Genomic DNA, 19292 nt, shown 5'->3' on the forward strand with positions numbered 1-19292 from the left:
CAACAGAGTAGCAATTTGTAACAATCGCAAAATGCCGACTTTGCAGCAACTCGGCTTGGCACTCTGGCTGGCACTTCTGAGGTTGTAAATGTCAGAAAATTATTCACATATTAGCCGCTTCTGAGTATTAGCCGCATTTCCGGTTTAGGAGCAAAATCTTAGTCAAATTGGTGCGGCTTGTATTCGTGAAATTACTGTACTATAAGACAAAAGTTGGCATTGGGATTACTTTGAAATTATGACAGGCCAATAGTTATTAATTGCCACTAATTTTCTCTAAGCTTCGAATAGGGATGCATAACAAACTGGCGTTGCCAGGAATGATGGTTTTACTGAGCTCATAGACTGTTAATGAAGAAAAACTACACTCTGTTTCTTAGCTTGACTTGGTTTGCCTCTAGGTGTTAGCTCCAGGAGACAATAGAGTACATTACCAAAGCTCTTTGGGGTCAAGGGAAGTACAGTAATTTCACGACCATAAGGCACACCGCACTGTAAGGCACACTTTTTTTTTTGCAGCAAAGATCCGTGCTGCATGCAACAGAGTAACTAATTAGTAACAAAATCCCGCAATCGTGGCATTTACCGGCAGGTGCTCAATTTGCAAACGTTTTTCACAGATTGGTGTAACCTTTAAACACAGCCCCAAGCATCCTCTGTGTGCGTGGGCCCAGACACTCTCGTCCGCCCCGGGCTGGCAAGGCGGGGCTTGGGGCAGCCACGGCTCGCGACTGCTGCAGTTCGGGGTGGCTTGGGGTGGCCACAGCTCGCACCTCAGGGTTACTGCGGTTCAGGGTGGCTCAGGGCCGCCCATGGCTCGGGGCGGCGCGGGGCCGCTCAGTCCCTCCCACCCCACACGGCTCCTGCCAGCCGCGGCCACCCTCTCCCACCCCCCCTCGCGCTCAGCTCACGTCTCGCGCTTCCAGGTTGGCAAATTTCGTAACTTTGTACATTATATAAGGCGCACCGGGCCATAAGGCACACTTCCAGGTTCGGACCAAAATTTTAGTCAAAAACGTGTGCCTTATAGTCGTGAAATTACTGTACTTTGTTTCTTGGCTTTTCAGTGTCCTTGGTGGGAGGCAGGGAACAGTGATGCTGTGTTCATGTCTTAGAGTACTAAGCCATTCTGCTGCCATGCCTAACTCAGCCAACCATGGTCTAAAAATTAGGTCATACCTGACTGGAGATACTAGGTGGTTTGTTTCTGCTGGGTTTTGTGCTCTTTTGTAATAAGTCAAATAATGTAAGATGAAAAAAGCAACCAACAATAAAACGTGAAGTGGATCTGTTACAATCCAGCTGCTGGCAGTATACAGAGAAGACAGACATGCAGGCTCAGGCTTCCACCTCTCTCCCACTCCACAGGTGTGTGTTCATATACTTCCGTTATTCTGATGCTGAGTGGACCCAGGTATGTGTCACATGTTACTCGGTCCTGCGACTGTCTGGTTCTGAAGGTCAACCATGACTGCTGAGCACATCACCACATGTATTCACTTAATGAAAAAATACAAAATTTTTGATCTTTAGGTGTATTTTAAGCAAAAGGAAGTTACTTTTATATATATACACTGAGGTACATGCATTGCCTTGTGAGTAGAATGTTGAGTCTTTTTAGGGTTTATTGAGAGGTTTTTGTTTGCAATGAGTTTTTGGAAAATGGTTTGTTTTATGAAGCTGTTCTGAAGCATTTTGTTTAGGTTATTGTAAGGGCTTCTTGTGAAATACACAAAAACTTGTCTGGTGCCAGAAGCCAAGGGCTTTTTCTTGTCTACCTCACTTGGAAGCACCAAGAAGGAATAGAAGCAGGGAAGAAGCCAGGTCCTTCACATGGACAGCAATATGTGGGGTAGACAAGAGTATTGCATTCAGCTCACTACTGTTTTGGCAGTGGGCTGCATAAATACAGTGGATGCTGCTACCAGAGAATTTCAAACATATGGAATAGAAAAAGGCCAGGAAAAAAATAGCAGAACAGTTCACCATCTTTACTAATAAGAAATTTATCAACTGTCAAGTTGAATTCATAGTTTTTCATCATTTTTGGCCTTCTTAAGATACAATCTGTTCAGTACAAGGACTATATAGGTTGGATGGGCCTCTGAGCAATCTGGTCTGGTGAAAGGTGTCCCTGCCCACAGCAGGGGGATTGGAACTAGACAATCTTTAAGGTCCCTTCCAACCTAAAGCATTCTGTGATTCCATATTTATCCTTGTGTTCCGAAAGCAGCTAACAAATTGCAGATGTGATTGAGATGCGAAGAGCAACAAGGAAACCGTAAGCTCATTGTATATATTTAGTTCTTCACCGGTCTTATAATTTAAAAAATGTTTCTCTCTGCTAGTATTCTGCTATTCAGTTTAATATTTAAATACTTGTAAAAAACCCTTTCTTCTGGTACAGTAAAAATCAGTATTTTTAAAGCTTGTAAAGATAAATATTTAATACCCCAGTGGTATAGCAGCACTTTTAGCAAGATTCATGAGCATCTAATGTGCCTGAAACAATTCTGCAATCTTAGGATTAGACCACCTTAATAATTGCTAAAGAAAGGGGTTTTTTTAGTATATTGTGCAGCTCTGAAGAGCACCCCTGAGTATTGACCTCTCCTTTGTCTCCTCTTTCACCTTCTCCTTCATGGCCCTTTAGAATTGAAAGTCAGCACTTTCGTGGGTTTCCAGCAGAGCTGGGTCCAGAAGCAGCAATGTGGGAGAATTTGCATGTTTGCAAAGCAAAAAAACAAAATCCACAAAAAAGCTGGAGGCATGAGGCATGAAAGGCTTGAAATTTTTTACCTACACTCGCTAAAGAGTTTTATGCAATTGCAGAGTGTGTTTGCTGTCTGATACCTGAGATGTTGTTGGAGTGGGTACCAGAAGTACAGGAAGCAGGCTCTTAGGCTGGGTTTCCTGCTTGGTGGAATGAGCCTGGATGAGTGTATTGTGCAAAGAAGGCTGAAGGGGGAGATAAGTTTTAAAGGGTGGGAGAAACTCAATCTTTTTATCCACTGGTGAATTTTGTTCCTCCCTTAGTTTGCCAGAGTTGACATATTATGCATATTTAAAATACCTTGATGTTCTGGGTTTTTTTGAGGGCAGTTGTTCCCAAGCAGTACACCAGTGACTGTGTGTGAGCTTGATCAACTCACTGACTTCACAGCAGGTTTTAGAAGGTGGCAAGTGAATATTCAGCTTCTGAGAGCTGAAGCTGATTTATTTACTACATCTTAAGAAGAAGGATTGCTAACTGCAGCTTGGACCTGCTGTTGCAGCCTGTGGGCTATGTGCCCGTGTGGCAGTGTGCTGCTGGAGGCAGCAGGGCTCCCAGCACTGCCTTCCCTCCAGCAACTCCCAGGATCTTTGTCTGCTTCCCCGAGGCCCTGCAGGATGATGGCAAAGAAAGCTGTGTGGCACGAGGCGGCAGTTCAACCTTGAGTGTTGGTCTACTATTGCTGAACCTTTAGGGACCATCTGAAGCTGTTGGAACCCTGGATACTGGGAATTTCAGACTTTTTGTGCTGATAGGCACTGACCCACAAGAAAGCTCAGCTTTTCACCTAAGACCATGGAAAAGACTTCCAAAATTGAATGATAGAATTAAGATCACGGGTGTGTAGTTTGAATAGAAGTGTGTAATGTCAATGTCACATGGTGGAAGATTTGGAATTTAAGGTTTTGGAACATAGCAATATATAGAACGGAGGTTTTAGGATGGAGGTTTCTTTCTTCTTCACCTTCTTCATGGATCTAGGTGGTACTTTTGTAATTGGATAGAAAATGCCACACTGCTGGTCATGGGTGTTTGGTCATTGGGTTAAAAGTAAAAATAATTTAGGTGTCCATTCTTAATGGGACAGTTTAGGTTTGAAAGACCTTGTAAAGATAGAGATACGTTACCATTTTTAGCTTGTTAGCTGGAAGTGCTGTCGCACTCACTGTAACATAGATAAGAATTAATAAATATCTGAGTCCATACACAAAATACCGACTCTTGAGCCTTTAATCCCAGCTCTGGCAGAGGAGAAAAAAGATGAAACACGATACAAAGCATTTGGTGTGTCTGGTCAGGAGTACAACAGCAAGCTTGTTGTGCCCATTGCTGGTGGTGCACCCCTAGTTCAGAGTGAGACACCTGTAACATTCTCTGGAAGAAGTCTTGGTCTCAAAGACAAACTCCTTTTGACTTAGTGTGAGGTCTGTATTTCTCCCACCATAATGCCTGAGAGCAAATGAGCAGGTTTTGATGTTTTTTCAGAATTAACACTTTTTATTCTCCACCTTTCTAGATGTAAGCTAAAGATGGTGCCATTCAATTTCTTCCATTTTGTTTTGTTTGCAAAATGGACCATATGTGCAAAATAATGTTGTCTTGACTTGTTCTGCCAACTGAGTGCTCTGGTTGGCTAAACATCTTTCTGCTAAAAAGTGTATAATTAGAGTGTTTTACTTTAAAAGTAATTTTTCATTTCTTCTAGAAAAAGTTTGCTTTCCTCTTATGATAGATTATCTTTTTCTTAGCTTGTAATTTGTTATTGTTTGCTACCTTAGGTAAACTTACTGTAGAAGTGATTGCTGCAATCCACAAAAAGTGTAATTTTCTGGTTAAAAACCACACAGTGGGCATCTCACAAGAGACGTAATCCAGTAGTGTTTTCTTTCTTTCCAATTAGAGCTCTAGATCCTAGCTAAAATTTCAATTGTACTCTATAGTTGTGCTTTTTCCTTTTTTTTTTGTACTTGTGTGTATCCTAATATTTGCTGCTAGCTTCTTTCCTCCTTTATGTTAATGAAATTATTTTATTTAAAGGTATTACTGCTACCTCCACAGACACCTTTAATAGCAAGTCATGCATTCTTTGTTCCTTTGAATGTTTTTTCCTTGCCAGTCACAAATTATGTTTTCATTTACTTACTTTTGAGCATAAGCCCATCTAAAAGACCTTAAATTTTTTCCAGTTCTAGATGGATGCCTTTAACCTTAACTGCCTACTTGCTGTTGTATGATGGGTATTTTTTTCTTTCCTTTTTAGTGCTTTGCTGTGCGATCTCTGGGCTGGGTAGAAATGGCAGAAGAAGATCTGGCTCCTGGAAAGAGCAGTGTTGCTGTGAACAATTGCATCAGACAACTCTCTTACTGTAAAAATGACATCAGAGACACTGTTGGCATTTGGGGAGAGGTAAGAACAGAGTGGACTTCTCCTCCTCTTGAAACATCCCTCTTCTGTCATAAAACATTCTAAGGAAGGATTCTGTAGACAGCTGCGTCCATGTTCTGTGTTTGGGATTTCACTACCTCAGTCTGGCACTGCCAGATATATACAAGGGTTCAGGGAAAATGTTGTCTTTTTTTTCCAAAATGCTCAGGACAGCAGATGCCACAAAGAGCTCGCTTTTGTGTTACATCTGGGCCAGTACACACCTGTGCAGTGGCAGTGTTGGGGACACACAGGCTAAACTGTTGAAATTCCTCCTGACCAGAGATCTGAAAATGATGCTTTATAACAGCATTTTCAAAGGTTTCACAATGACAAAGGGCTTTAAGGAAACCCATATCACCTGGCTTGTGGTTCTGAAATGTAAGAGAAGATTGGAACTGCTGGACAGATGGTTTATCTTACAATGATTATTTTATCAGTGTTTCAGAAGGAAATTAATTATATGTCAGTCTGTCTGTTGGCTTCTCTCCAATAAATCTTGAATCTGTGTGCCAGTGTCATCCAGTATTCAAGGATGCCAGATTCCCACACACTGAGGGAAAAAGAGAGAGCCCAGTTTTCTTCTTTGGTGGTTTGTTGAAGGGTCAGTGTGCCTTCATTGACTGAACCATGGTTGCTCTCTGCTCCTTTCTGAGTTGGCAGCAAAGAGAGGATAACACTGTGTGAAGGGAGCTTTAGGTTTTCTGATCTGTGCTGGGGACAGATGAAGAAGTGGAAGATGTTGAGGGGTCAGTAAGTGAAACAAGAAGGGAAAAGGTGGGATATACAGAGGGCATAGGAGACCAAACCACAGTAAAACATCTTTGTTATGTGATTGTTCATGGAACAACTTAAATTTCTGCCAAATCTTATTTTCCATCTCTCTCCTGACATATTTTCAGAAGGGTTACCTTAGTATGGATTGACCACACAAGATCTGAATACAAAAGTGACAAAAGAGTGAATGTTGCAACTTTCTCTTGTGTGATCTAAGAGAAATGGCACTGCCAAACAAAAAAGAAATCTAAAGAAAGACTTGTCTACATTTCAGTAAAAACTTCAGGAAAAATAACATTCAGTCTCCCAAATTATTGTTGCAGTCTGTGGCTCAAGTTCACCATCCTAACTATGCCCAGAGTAGTGCCAGGATGCTATAGGGGAGCAACTGGGAGAAAGTGCCCTTAAAAATAAAAATTATATTTAAAGGAACACATTTATAGTGTTCTATATATTTAAAATAATTTCAGAAATATTTTTACATGTAAGAAGTGTATATTATACATATAATGAACAAAATAATATTGCTTTCCTTTCTTTCTTACACCTGGGAACGGTTTTATTTAGATAATATAGCTAGACAGGCAATTGGAGATGTGTCAGTCACAGACTTTGGACTGACAACTGACCTCAGGAGAGAAAAAACCCCATTATCTTTGCATGTGTGTAATTTCGTCCATTTTTCACATAGGAGCACTTTGATCAACTTGAAATATATTGATTATTTTGAACTCTCATGACTTGTTTTAAGAGTTAATATTCCCATTTTTATCATTTCTTTCTGCCAACCCCCTCATTCTTTATTGGAAACCCTTGCCAGGTTTTCGAGTCAAGCTGGTGAAAAGTTTTGGTTCTCTGGAATGGATGTTTAAATTAAGAGTGTTACTCATTTAAAAAAAAAATCAGCCTGACAAAACAATAGAGACACTGCGCTTGAATAGGTGGCTCCTGAAGTAAATCATCTTCCTGATTTTAAAAGTTCATTACATTCAACCACATTTTCCTGCCTGCAATGTAAGGCTTCAAGAGTGATTAGCAGAGGCATGTTTTAAAGAGGAACCTGAAAAAATTATACTCCATCACTGATCTATCAGATGGAGCAATTATAGCAGAAATCCATTATGAAGCTAAATGGCTGCACGTAGGAGTTTTAAGATTACGTAAAGATTTACTTTAACTAGAATGTAATGAAAGTGAAATTTGGGTTAGGACTAGCCCCAAGTTTTCATGATTTAAAAAACTGCAAAACAAACCACAAAACCTCCTACACCCTGGGTAAAATCCTGACCCTGCAGAGGCTTTGTTAATGGCTTTAATGTGGGATTTAATGATCTTTGCTCTAAAAGAAATTACCTATAAATTTAGAACTTCTACTGTTCTTTAAAATCTAGAAAGAAAAACGCTATACTCTGTTTGTGTTGCTCTTTTGCCATGAATTGCATTTCTGTACATTACAATATCAGTTGCATGAAAAAAATACCTTCTTACCATTGACCTATAGACTGCAACATGTAACACTTCCAGAAAAACTGCTGGGATTGAGCCTCTCCTTCCTTTATTCACTTTTCCTCCATGGCTTTTCCTCATCTCAAATCATCAGATCTCTGCAACCCTTCAGCAGTTTGAGACATTAAAGCCTATGTTCAAGCTCCTAGCCTGTCTCAATAATTTCTTTTTGACCTATGCAGTGCTTTCATCTCTAAAATAGCTTTTGTATAATAAGGCAACAAAATTTAGCAAAATATATTGCTTCTGGCTGCAGACAAGTGATCCCCCTGAGCATTCCAAGGATAATTTCCTGTGACTTATGCTGCTTATCTGCCCATTCTCCAATTTTTTTCCAGCTAATTTGGATTCTGTTTTGTTACTCTAATCCCAGTGTATTTTGCATGAATAACGTATTTTTCCTTCTTGTAATAATTTCCTTCTGGAACAAATACATAAGTATAAAATGAGTCCAGAAAGCAATCATTGTGATACTTGCATAGCATTCTTCACACAATTTGTTTACAGCTTCTGACCTCCAAGCAAATTTCTCCCTGTTTTTTCTCTGTGATGTTTCTTTTTCTGTCTGCCACTAAATCTCAGTGCTGCTGGTTTGCCCCATTTTTTTGCATGACTATCACAGCTACATCTGTTTCTGCTTCTCTAGGAGCAGCCTATATATCCATCCTTGCATCTCAGCCACAGATGTGCTTTTTCCATCAGGCAAAATATGCTTGTGTTGGCTTTGCCCATAATAGGTGTCACCTATCTCTCCCACATCCCTCTTGGTGCTTGCAGTGCCAGCTCTGTGTCACAGCTTCCCTTGGAATCCCTGTTAGGAGATCTGGGGTTGGGAGAGGTGATGGCAGTGCCTGCCCCTTGCTGCCTTGCCTACAAACAGTGGCAGAAAGCTCTCACAGAGTGACATGAATGTATTCCTTATACAGACACAAAATTAGACATCACAAAGACTTGAGCTGCTGTAACCAAGCCAGGAAGAGGGTTTCTGTGTCACTGAGGTGAAAAAAAAGGTCAGTCTTGAGTCATTAGTCAGTAGGGATTCAGACCCTTTCCATTCTTTCTGTTCATGTATAGATTCTGGCACAAAAGGGAGCAAACAAATTACTCTATATTTAGCTGATAGCTTCCACCTTCTGATCAGCAGGAACTCGTCTTACTGCCTAGCAATAGGTCCAGGAACATTTCTGCAGGATCTCGAGGTCTGAAGAGTGTGTGTACAGCCTCCAAGAAGAGGGATATTACATGTGATAGAAAAGGCAGCAAACCTACGGCAAATGGTGTTAAGAGAAGGAAGATAAGCATTTGTGAATTTGCATCAAAATTGGACAACTTTCCAATTGTCTCTAAATTTGTTTTCTGTAAGAGAAAAAAGCATTATCCTTATATGCCAGAAGAACTGGGGAGAAGTCCTAACTCCAAGATTCTGTAGTCACTAGGAGAATTCACATTCAGGTCTTAATTCTAGGTTTTCCCCTTTAATATTTCTTCAAAGAGTAAATCCTTTGACACGTACAAATTGCTGTCTGTTCTCATAATCCATTGGTTAAAGTTTATGGAAACAAAACACTTTGAAGGAAGGAACTGCCTCAAAAGTATATAAGCTTTTTGATATAAGCTTTTACTATGATGACAGACCATGACTTATATATTTGGAAGAATTTACTGAAAAGCAGATAAACACAACTTGTTGAATAACTCAGTAGTTTGGATCTGAATCAGTTGTATTTAAAAAAGCATTTTGTGATTGGGATTGTTTAAAAATATAGTAGCAAGATAACATCTTAGACCTCTTTTACAACAGAAGTATATGAAGATTTTTTCATTTGGTCTTGGAACAACCCAAAACTGAGTAAAGATTAAGCTAGTCTGAACAGCACAGATGTAACACCTTGAACCCACCCAGTTTGCGAGGGTGATGTACTGTGTAACTGTACTTTGTCTGGAACTACAGGGCAAAGACATGTACCTTATACTGGAAAATGACATGCTGAACCTGATTGATCCCATGGACCGCACAGTTCTGCACTCGCAGCCCATTGTGAGCATCAGAGTCTGGGGCGTGGGGCGTGACAATGGTCGGTGAGTGCTCGCTCTTCTTGTCTGTCTTGACTTGGTGACATTTCGGTCTGCTAATGTATAGTGCACCCTATTCTGTCCCAGGGCCTGTGAGAAGGTGGGTAAATTCTTTTTCTTAACGGTGTTATTTTTTAAACTCTCTGCTTTTTATAACGTATCGCTTATATGCTGTTTTGTTAAAACTGCATTGAACAAGCCTTTCAGATTACAGTGATTTCATGATTACAAGCCGCACTGACTATAAGCCGCATCTCCGGGTGTCGGGAACATTTCATTCTTTGTCCATACATAAGCCGCACCTGATTATAAGCCACTCTGTTGTTCGCAGCGAGGACCTGTGTGCAACAAAGTTGCCAAGTAGTAACAGAATTGCGGGATGGCAGGGTTTACTGACTCGGCTCAGTCCATGCGGGCTCGGCCCTCTCGGGGCTGCCGACAGGGCCAGGTGGCCCAGCTCGACCCTACCGCTCAGTGGGACCGGCTGCTGCCGCCACTGGGCTCGCTCACCCCGGGCCGGTGCTGCCCCACGGTGGCAGGGGGGGACGGAGCCTGCCTGCTTCTGCAGAGGCAGGCAGGGGCGGGAGCCCCCCACCTCCCCACCAAGCCGCGGGGCCGGCAGGAGGGAGCCCCCACCTCCCTCCCGAGCCGTGGGGATGGCAGCACGGAGCCCCTGCCTCTTCCCCGGGCTGGGCTGCCTGAAGGAGGGAGCTCCCTGCCTGCACTCCCCATGCTGCCAGCACCGAACCCGCCTGCACCCGCCGTGCAACAGAGTAACCAATTTGTAACAATCGTGCAATCCTGGGTTTTACTGGCAGGTGCTTGGCTCGGCACCTCGACTTGCACTTCCGGGATTGGAAATTTCAGAAAATTTTTCACATATTAGCTGCTCCTAAGTGTAAACCGCATTTCCAGGGTGGGAGCAAAATTTTAGTCAAAATGGTGTGGCTTATAATCGTGAAATTACTGTAACTCACTCAGGTACATAAAACTGCAAGTGTAACATTGATTTGTTTCAGATATATGTAGTACTTGTTGGTGTAAAAGCATGTTTTCAAATACATCAAATACATAGTGTATTTCTCCTCACTCTGTGAAAGCATGTCTTCCTGCTGGTCCAAGTTAAATGTACTACCAATGCTCTGACTATATACATGCATTTCTACTTTCTTGAGACATTTAATGTGATGGAGAAAAAAGCTGGATTGAGGGAAAAGTACTGGGTTTAAGTCATTACTATTACTTCTACTTCTTGATGTAAGAAAATCCCCCAGGGTGTTGCAGAAAACCAAGGTTTGTCCCTGAAATGTGCTACCTGCGAGCTGAAGTTGTTCCTTGTGGTAGGGAGCAATCAGGAATGTGTGCTAAGGACCTCCGTCCTCCAGAAGCAGTTTTTGCTTAGGTTTCCTTCCTGACTGATCTTTTTGTGGCATTCTTGTTAGTCATGTAACATTGCTGTGGAAACAGGATTGTGAAAGGGACTTATTTGGAGCAGGACAGTGAACTGTCTCCCAGTCAGACTGGGCATTTTGGTGTAGCAAAAACATTGCCATACACATTGAGAAAGTCCAGGATCTTAGGATAGTACCCATCCTGACACAAGCATAGTAAGGATTGAGTAACACTGGCAGGCTTCTGCTTTTTGTGTCCATGTTTGATAATGGTCAGGTAGTCCTGCATGACCAATACTGGCTGTGATGGAATAACCACATCACTGGACAAGGGAAGGATTCCTGATGTCGTTTATCTGGACTTCTGAAAGGCCTTTGACGGAGTCTCCCACTACATTCTTCTTTCTAAATTGGAGAGAGATGGATTTGATGAGTGGACTGTAAGATGGATATGAAAGTGGTCGGATAGTTGCGTCCAGAGGGTAGTGGTCAATGGCTTGGAGTCCCAATGGAATTAGTGATAAGTGGTGCCCCTCAGGGATTTGCATTGGGGCCAGTGTTACTTAATATCTTCATTAAGAACATAGCTGAAGCCCTCAGCAAATTTGCAAATGACACCAAACTGAGTGGTTAGATGACATTCCTGAAGGATGAGATGCCATCCAAAGGGACTTGGACAGACTCAGGAAGTGGGGACATGGAAATCTCTTGATGTTTAAAAAAACCAAGTGCAGAGTGCTACATCTGGGTCAGGACAACCCCTGGTATCAACAAAAGCTGGGGATGAACAGATCAGAGCAGCCCTGCCAAGAGTGACTTGGTGATGCTGCTGTGTGAGAGGCTGGACATGACCCGGCCATGACACTCCCAGCCCACAAAGCCAAACGTGTCCTGGGCTGTATCCAGAGCACTGTGGGCAGCAGGGCCAGGGAGGGGATTCTGTCCCTCTGCTCTGCTCTGCTCTTCTCTGCTCTGCTCTGCTCTGCTCTGGTGAGACCCCACTGCAGTGCTGCATCCAGCTCTGGGCTCCCAGCACAGCAAGAACATGGAGCTGCTGGAGGATGGCTATCAATTGATTAGAGGGATAGAGCACCTCTCTTATGAGGAATGGCTGAGAGAACTGGGATTGTTCAGCCTGGAAAAGAAAAGGCTTCAGGGTAACCTAATTGTGACCTTTTAGTACCTGAGGGGAACGTATAGGAAAGAGGGGGTGAGACAATTTAGATGAGCCTGTAGTGACAGATCAAGGGAGAATGGTTTCAAACTGAAAAAGAATAGCTTTAGATTACATCTCAGGAAGAAATTCTTTACTGTGAGCATGGTGAGGCACTGGAACAGGTTGCCCATAGAAGCTGTGGATGCCCCATTCCTGGAAGGGTTCAAGGCTGGGTTGGATGGAGCTCTGAGCAATCTGGTGTAGTGAAAGGTGTCTCTGCCTAAGGCAGGGGAGTTGGAACTAGATGATCTTTGAGGTCCCTTCCAACCTAAGCTGTTCTGTGATTGCCAAGATATTTGCAATAGTAGAGGTCTGGGGGTTTTTGTCTCTAACTTTCAATAGGAAATGTAATTTCAAACATGAAAAATCTTTCCCAGTAAAAGATTTTCTGAAGCTTGTTTTATCTACCTCAAATTTTCTGATTACCAATGGCTAAATTTCTAAAACAAAAGCTGACTAAAGGGTTCTAATTTTTTACTCTTACAAATGATTGATAATCGATTGGGGGTGGGTTAACTATTTTTCACTTCCATTGGTACAGATTTTTGAGAGATCTAAAAGGGGAAAATCCAGTTTGAAATCCTGGGAAGTAAAAAGGTTTTAATCCCTAATGAATAAACCATTAGAGTTCTTTGTTTGCATTAGAAAATGGGTGCATTACACCCATTCAAGTCAGTTTTTGTAGTACCTTGCTTCAGTCAGAAAATAAATAGAGCGTTTAAGGGGCACCTAAATGTGATGCAGCTTTACAGAGTAAAGGATGCCAGCTTTGATTTTCTTTTTTTTTTTTTTAAAGCATTTACAGTTCTTTTCCCAAATACTTATATACCTTTGTGAAATAAAATCATTCTGTTATGTTCTTTATGAAATAGGATAATGAATTCTATTTCTTCAGGCTGAGTATCTTCTTTTCCTAAAGACTGAACTGGTCATGGATGTTTTCAGGAAACATTTAAGAGAAATGTACTGTTTGCAATCATGTGGCAGCAATAGTGAATGCTTTTGATGAAATGTGTCTGGGCTGGAAGGCAATAGCAAACTCTCCTAGATGAACATAAGCCCTGTCAATAGGGCAGGAGTTGTTGGGAAGGAAAGCTTGGGTGTGCACAAGTCATTCTGTCCACTCTGACCTGCTGTGGTACACATTTACCAATCACCATTTCTGATTTATCAGAAATCTCTGATCCCGCTCCTGCCCTTTATCATGCCATATCTGGGGGCCAAAGATGAATTCTTTTTCTGCTAAGACTTCTGCAGAATGTCTCTATTAAGAAAAAATGTTTAGATATGGAATATATGGGAGAAATACAGGTCCAAGGAACAAGAACCCTTTAAACCCAGTTCTTCCTTTTGGTCATAAAAAGTAACCACTTTCTCAACTGTTTTCCTGAAAGGAAGTTTTTATGTGATGCTGGCAATGCAGAGAAACTGGCAGAGGAAATAAACTAATTTTTTTCTCATATTTGTACTGTCAATAGTGGGAGCAGGCCTTTCTGTGTTCAAAGTAAACATTTCTTTGTTTCAAGAGAGCATAACATTTCAGTTGCTGTAAGGAACAGCAAGAAATAGTTTATTAAATTTTAATATATATTGTGTTTAGGTATTAAACACAAAGTCAGAATCAGCTTTAATATTTCATTTGCTGGCACACAAATGTTCTTAGCCACTTTTTTTGGAATTTAGGGGTTTTTTCATTATAAGAAATTATATTTCAGAACTTTCCTATTCATAACTATTTTGAAAAATTTTGTAAGAATCTTGATAGGTGCTTTTACAGAAATTTTGTGTCCAGAATGACTTTCAGCCCACTCTTTCTGAAATTTAATTTGCTTAATGTTTTATTGACACATTTAAAAAAAAAAAAAGATTGTAGGAAAAGCAGTGTAGCTATTACTTTGAAGTAAACTCAGACTACATATGATATTAAATAGCAGAAGATCAAAACAGCAAGCAGAAAAACAAACTTCTGAGTGCATAATCAGATATACAATATGGTTTGGGTGTAGAGATGTTCAGTGTAGGAAAAGCTTTGAGGGGTAGCATAAAAGTTGTAGCATTTGCTGAAGAAGCACTAATAGACAAGAAAAAAAATGGAGACAATTTGGAGACAAAACAAAAGAAGAACACAAACTGAGAAAATCCATTTTGTTGAGCTGTAGACTGCACTGCAACTCTTCTCATGTATGTATTAGCCCACAGTCCTTGCATTCATCCTGATAAAATCACCTGTTGCTACTGATGTGAGAAATACCAAAGCCATTCACTGACTGCAAAAGCAACTTTCCCTGATTATGGGTTTTCCATCACCAGAAAAAAAAGCTAGGGGATCACATTGCTGCTTAGGTGGCTTAAGTGTTCATGAAGTTGATGAAATCCAAGTTTCTGATGGGAAGTTCTTCCAGAAGTTGTTGCACATGAATTTTGTTAATTAGTTATATCTTCTAGTCCAAGAACCTGTATAATAAAACATATTTGATTTGTTGTGAAAGGTAATATTTCAATTTTAAAACAGTGTAGAAATGTATATTTCCCTGTATTTTGATCTATTTGAACCCCAAAATGGTCTGCAGGCCCTCCTTTTGACTCTTTTGTTTGTACTAATTTATTTGGGTAGTTTCTGCTTTGGAAGATGAAGAGATTTTCTAATAACACATGAGTAGATGATTTTCTAAGCTCTGCCATAATGAAAGATTGATGAAATACAGAGATCTACTGATGAAAATTTAATCTGAGGATGTGGCTGCTAACTCACCTCAGGCAGAAGCATCTTCCAGGAGACTGTAATCACTTTCTCCATAAGTTACACTATTACCCTAACCTTTGGAGTTTCTTATTTAACAGTCTTCTTATTTTGTGTTTCATCCCTTGCTTGCAATTGATTAGTCAGTAAAATATGTTTGATTTTAAAAGGCCTGGAGTGCCTTCATAAAATCATGAACAAAAGTAGATTCCCAAAAATTGGTGGATATGCATGTGTCTGTACACTGAACTCCTATGTTTGATATGTATATATGGGCATTAAAGGAAAATAAATGTGTGTACGTGCAACTCTTTGGCAGACTTGGTTTCTTAAGTGATGCCTTGTGACTTTTAGAAGTCAAAAACCACTGTCCTTTGTACAGTTTTCCTCTCCTGCTGTGCTGAAAACAGTCATGATGATTCATTTAGTATTATTTGTAAATAAGAACAGTCCTTGCATAAGTAGTTTGATTTCAAGATCAGTTGGGTCATGGTCACATGGAGGTGTCACAGGTATATCAGTGAATAATTGTCAGTGCTGTGTTTGCTTCTTAACAAGCCATACATGCCATGTTTTTCTCCTCATCGTTAAAAGCATGTTTACAGCCTCAGCCCACTGAGGCTATAAAAGGGCTGTTTTCACTTGTGAGCAGCCCAACTGTACATTAATCATTCCTCAGGTTGGGTTTTGTCTCTCCTCCTGGACTGCTGGTGCATGCCCTTTGCTTTCTGAGCAGCTCACTTACAAGGAAGAGAGAAAAGGCAATGGCCCATCAGTTTTGTAAATGACATTCCATTAGCACATTTCCCTGAATCTTCCTTTATCTTCATTGCTCTTCCACCAGTCCAAAGCCCACCTGAAGTTTTCAAAAAATCTACAGAGCTTTAATTGCTGGAAAATCATGGTTTCTTCTCTCCTGGTGACTTCATACAACAGCACCATATCCAGAAATATTCTGTGGTTAGCTGGCAAGGAGGGCTGCTGGTGAATTCAGGAGACATCTTTGGGGCTGAATATGGAACTGGGTAGGGAGTGCATCTGGTTTGTTGGACATAACACATAGCATGTGTCTATTCATCCACTAGCTTTGTCACCACATAGAGCAGGTTTGTTTTCTGTGTGTGGTTGGTATGTTTTCCTGACAGGCAGAGGAGGGAGCCAGGTGGCTTTTGGTTCTTAAGCGATGGGAAAGGCACATTCTCTGATATTAAGGTTTTCTGACCACAGACACTCAGACTGGATGATGGGAATGTATTGTGCTCCTTCCTCTGCCCTAATAATGCCCATTTTATCAGATAGGGATGTCCCGCTGCCCTGCTTCTCTGAATTGCTGCTGTTTTTCTGCTGCCTAGACATAGGAATAAAATGAGATTCAAAAATGGGGAGGAGGGCAGACAGGGTCTTGAAGAAAATAGAACAATGGATGCACCAAAGATGAGGCTCAAGCTGCCTTACAAAGAGAGAGCAGACAACTAAATGAATAGATGCCCCAGGTGAGATGGACATAATCCTCTAAGGCTGAAAGAGAAAAGAGTCCTGATAACAATATGAATTATCTGAGCCCTGTTATCTCAGGAGCTGTTAGAACAAGAGAAGACTTTTGGGGTGATATAACAGCAAAATGGGACAAATCTGTGGAAAATGAGGAAGATATGATGTAAAGTTATGCTCAAATTCCCCAGAATATGGGGAATTTAAAATAGTATGCTGTCTTGCTTCTTCTGTGATTAACAAAAGTGTCTGGGTTTCAGATGTGTTTGAACACCTGTGCTGTCCGCTGACTTCAATAGGATCTCTGCACATTCAGTGTTTAAAAATCAGGTGCCTAAATTCAGTTTTAGTGGCTTCTAGCTGCATCATTCAGGGAGGTGTTTAAGTTTTTTTGGATTGCCTTCCCTCTGAGGTGGTGATTGAATATGCTCTGAGTCTTCCTTCAGTTCTATGAGAGAAGCTTATCAAACTGCACAAGATAATGAATAATAAACTTTCTCTTCTGCATTAGCGACATGGTCAAGAAAAGCAGAAAATAAAATAAATTAAAACTGAAATGGTGTTTGCACCTGCTCTTCTGAAAAGATAACACCTCTCAAAGAATGTGTAATTTCAGCTGAGCTCTCTAATCTCTGAAACACCATTAATCAATACCGCCTATTCCCTTCGGTCCCTGTAACCTTGGAATAAGGACAAAACATACTGTAAAGAATCACATAAATAGGGCATAGGTGAAGGATTACACTGGAGGGAAAGGATTTTACTGGCTTTTCTCACCTCTCTTATTAGCTGGGTTTTTGCAGTTATCTTTTGCTTTTTCTTCTTCCCCAAGCCAGCTGCATTTGAAGATTCTTTTCTGTATGCCTTGGTAGCATTTTCCCTTCTCACTAAGAAATAATTTAGGTAGTTATTTGTGCAAAACTTCCCATTTATATCCATAAGTTCTGGCGTTATTGTTTGGAGGTGCAGTGTGTTCTAGGAGGGGGTAATGAAACAGTAAAGTTGTAAAAGGGGGGATCCAGTCAAGCCTACAGCATTAATGTGTTTTAAAGCAAATGTGGTCAAATGGTGCAAAAGGCTGCATGTGTGCATTCATACTCTGATACATTAAACTGGTTTATTTTAGCTTTGGAATTTAACATGAAAGACACAATAGACTGAAGATGGATTGAAATAGGCTGGTATTAGCTTGAAAAATTATATAATTTGGGACAGCTGTAGTTTTGTACCAATGGTTTTCTCTTGCTGGTGGCTTCAGCTGGGGCAATATCCCTCTATCGTCTCTGAGTAATCTCACTAATGAGATGAAAAATTACTACATAGAAACACAGAATTAATTCGTTTGGAAAAGATTTCTGATGTCATTGAGTCCAACCTTAGAGCTATCACCACCCTGTTAACTAGATCATGGCACCAAGTGCCACATTCTGTCTTGAGCACCTCCAAGAATGGTGACCCCCACCACCTCCCTGGGCAGTCCATTCCAATGTCTAGTCACTCTTTCTGGGAAGAAACTCCTCCTGATCTCCAACCTGAACCTTTTTAAATAGCACTTGAAATTATTCAGCTGTAAAAGTTTCAGTTAAGATGAATGATATATCTAGACATGGACTACAAATAACCGCTGCAATATAGTCAGGTTGTCTCAATAAGTTGGCATGTTGACTGAGTACCTGGCTTAAAGCCTTTATACAAATTTGTGATAGAAAATCTCCACACATTCCCTGTTATTTCAGCTATTAAATTCAATCACTTTAGGATACAGCTAATCTGTGAATTTAAGTGCTATCACAGTCCCTCAAGAATGGCTGAGCTGCCTGTGAAAGTGTCTGTGGCCTGGAAGAGCTACTGACTGCCAGTTTGGGGTGGAAATCTGATGAGTTTTACTATTCTTTTCACTGCATGTTAATCAAGCAGATGCTGTATCTAGACTGGACTTCTGTAAGTAACTGCTGCTTCAACTCCATGGCAAAACAGTGATGCAAGTGATGCAGAAAGCGACTGCTGTCCATTCTGTAGCTGTCAACAGAAAAAATCCATCTTACTCCCAGACTCTCTACAAACCTCCTAGATTTCAACACCCAGTTAGAAGCCTTGATCTTACCTCACAGTCAAAGATGGTTTAAACTTATCTTATTTTGTGTGCTCATCACTTGGGTGCGTTCACCTTCTGTTGATTCCACTCAAAGGAGGCTGTGCAAATAAAAAATAGCATCTTCCTTTCCAAACTGATTGGAGTCAATGGAAGGTGCCTGCCTTTCATTCACCCCCTTTATCTTCAGCAGTGCTGAAGTTGGTCTTAAATGCACATCTCTCAGAGGCTGTATCAACATAGGGACTATGTATAGAGGGAGCAACCTATGGAATAAATGACTGTCAAATAACTAAACAACACTTTTCTTAAAATCAAAGCAAAAAAATCTCAATAACAACTTTTTTGTATTCTTTTGTTCTTGTCTTGTCTCAAGACCTTTTCTAGTCCAAGGTCTCTGTAGTAGATAAGAGAAAACCAAATAAGTCCACTAGTGATTTTACTTTGTTAGTCTAATGTATATTGAAGCTGTTCAGTTAGTATTAAGGTGGACATATAAAAAAACCTTCTGAGAAGAAAAGCCAAAAAAAACATAGGCTGAAAGTTCATAAATCTCTCTACAACCTTGATTGTACTGTATTTGTATGAGCAGTAAAAGACTTTTCTGTTGTGTAGTGGTTCACTTGAAAATGTCAATCTCTTGCAAGATATGTAATTACTTTTCTTACTATTTGCTATTGTAAGCAAAACTTCAACTTCATAAAAATTGTTACTTGGCAAATAATTACAGAAAAAATAATTGAGAGGAAAAAATTATTTTGTGCAGCAGAAAGTATTTCATTCAATTATCTCACTGTTATGCTAGTTA

The 19292-nt window shown here is 40.6% G+C and overlaps 1 protein-coding gene across 11 annotated transcripts in view; it reads left to right on the forward strand.

Annotated features, from left to right (window-relative positions):
- APBB2 (amyloid beta precursor protein binding family B member 2) overlaps positions 1–19292 on the forward strand; it is a 174950-nt gene that overhangs the window by 121541 nt on the left and 34117 nt on the right. For all 11 annotated transcript variants that reach the window (XM_033061364.2, XM_033061363.2, XM_033061366.2 and 8 more), the window contains 2 exons: positions 5034–5180; positions 9433–9560. In XM_033061364.2, the coding sequence (XP_032917255.1) occupies positions 5034–5180; positions 9433–9560 (275 nt within the window). The remainder of the gene's footprint in view (positions 1–5033; positions 5181–9432; positions 9561–19292) is intronic.

The sequence above is a fragment of the Catharus ustulatus genome, chromosome 5, assembly GCF_009819885.2.
Source record: "Catharus ustulatus isolate bCatUst1 chromosome 5, bCatUst1.pri.v2, whole genome shotgun sequence".
Classification (NCBI taxonomy): Eukaryota; Metazoa; Chordata; class Aves; order Passeriformes; family Turdidae; genus Catharus; species Catharus ustulatus.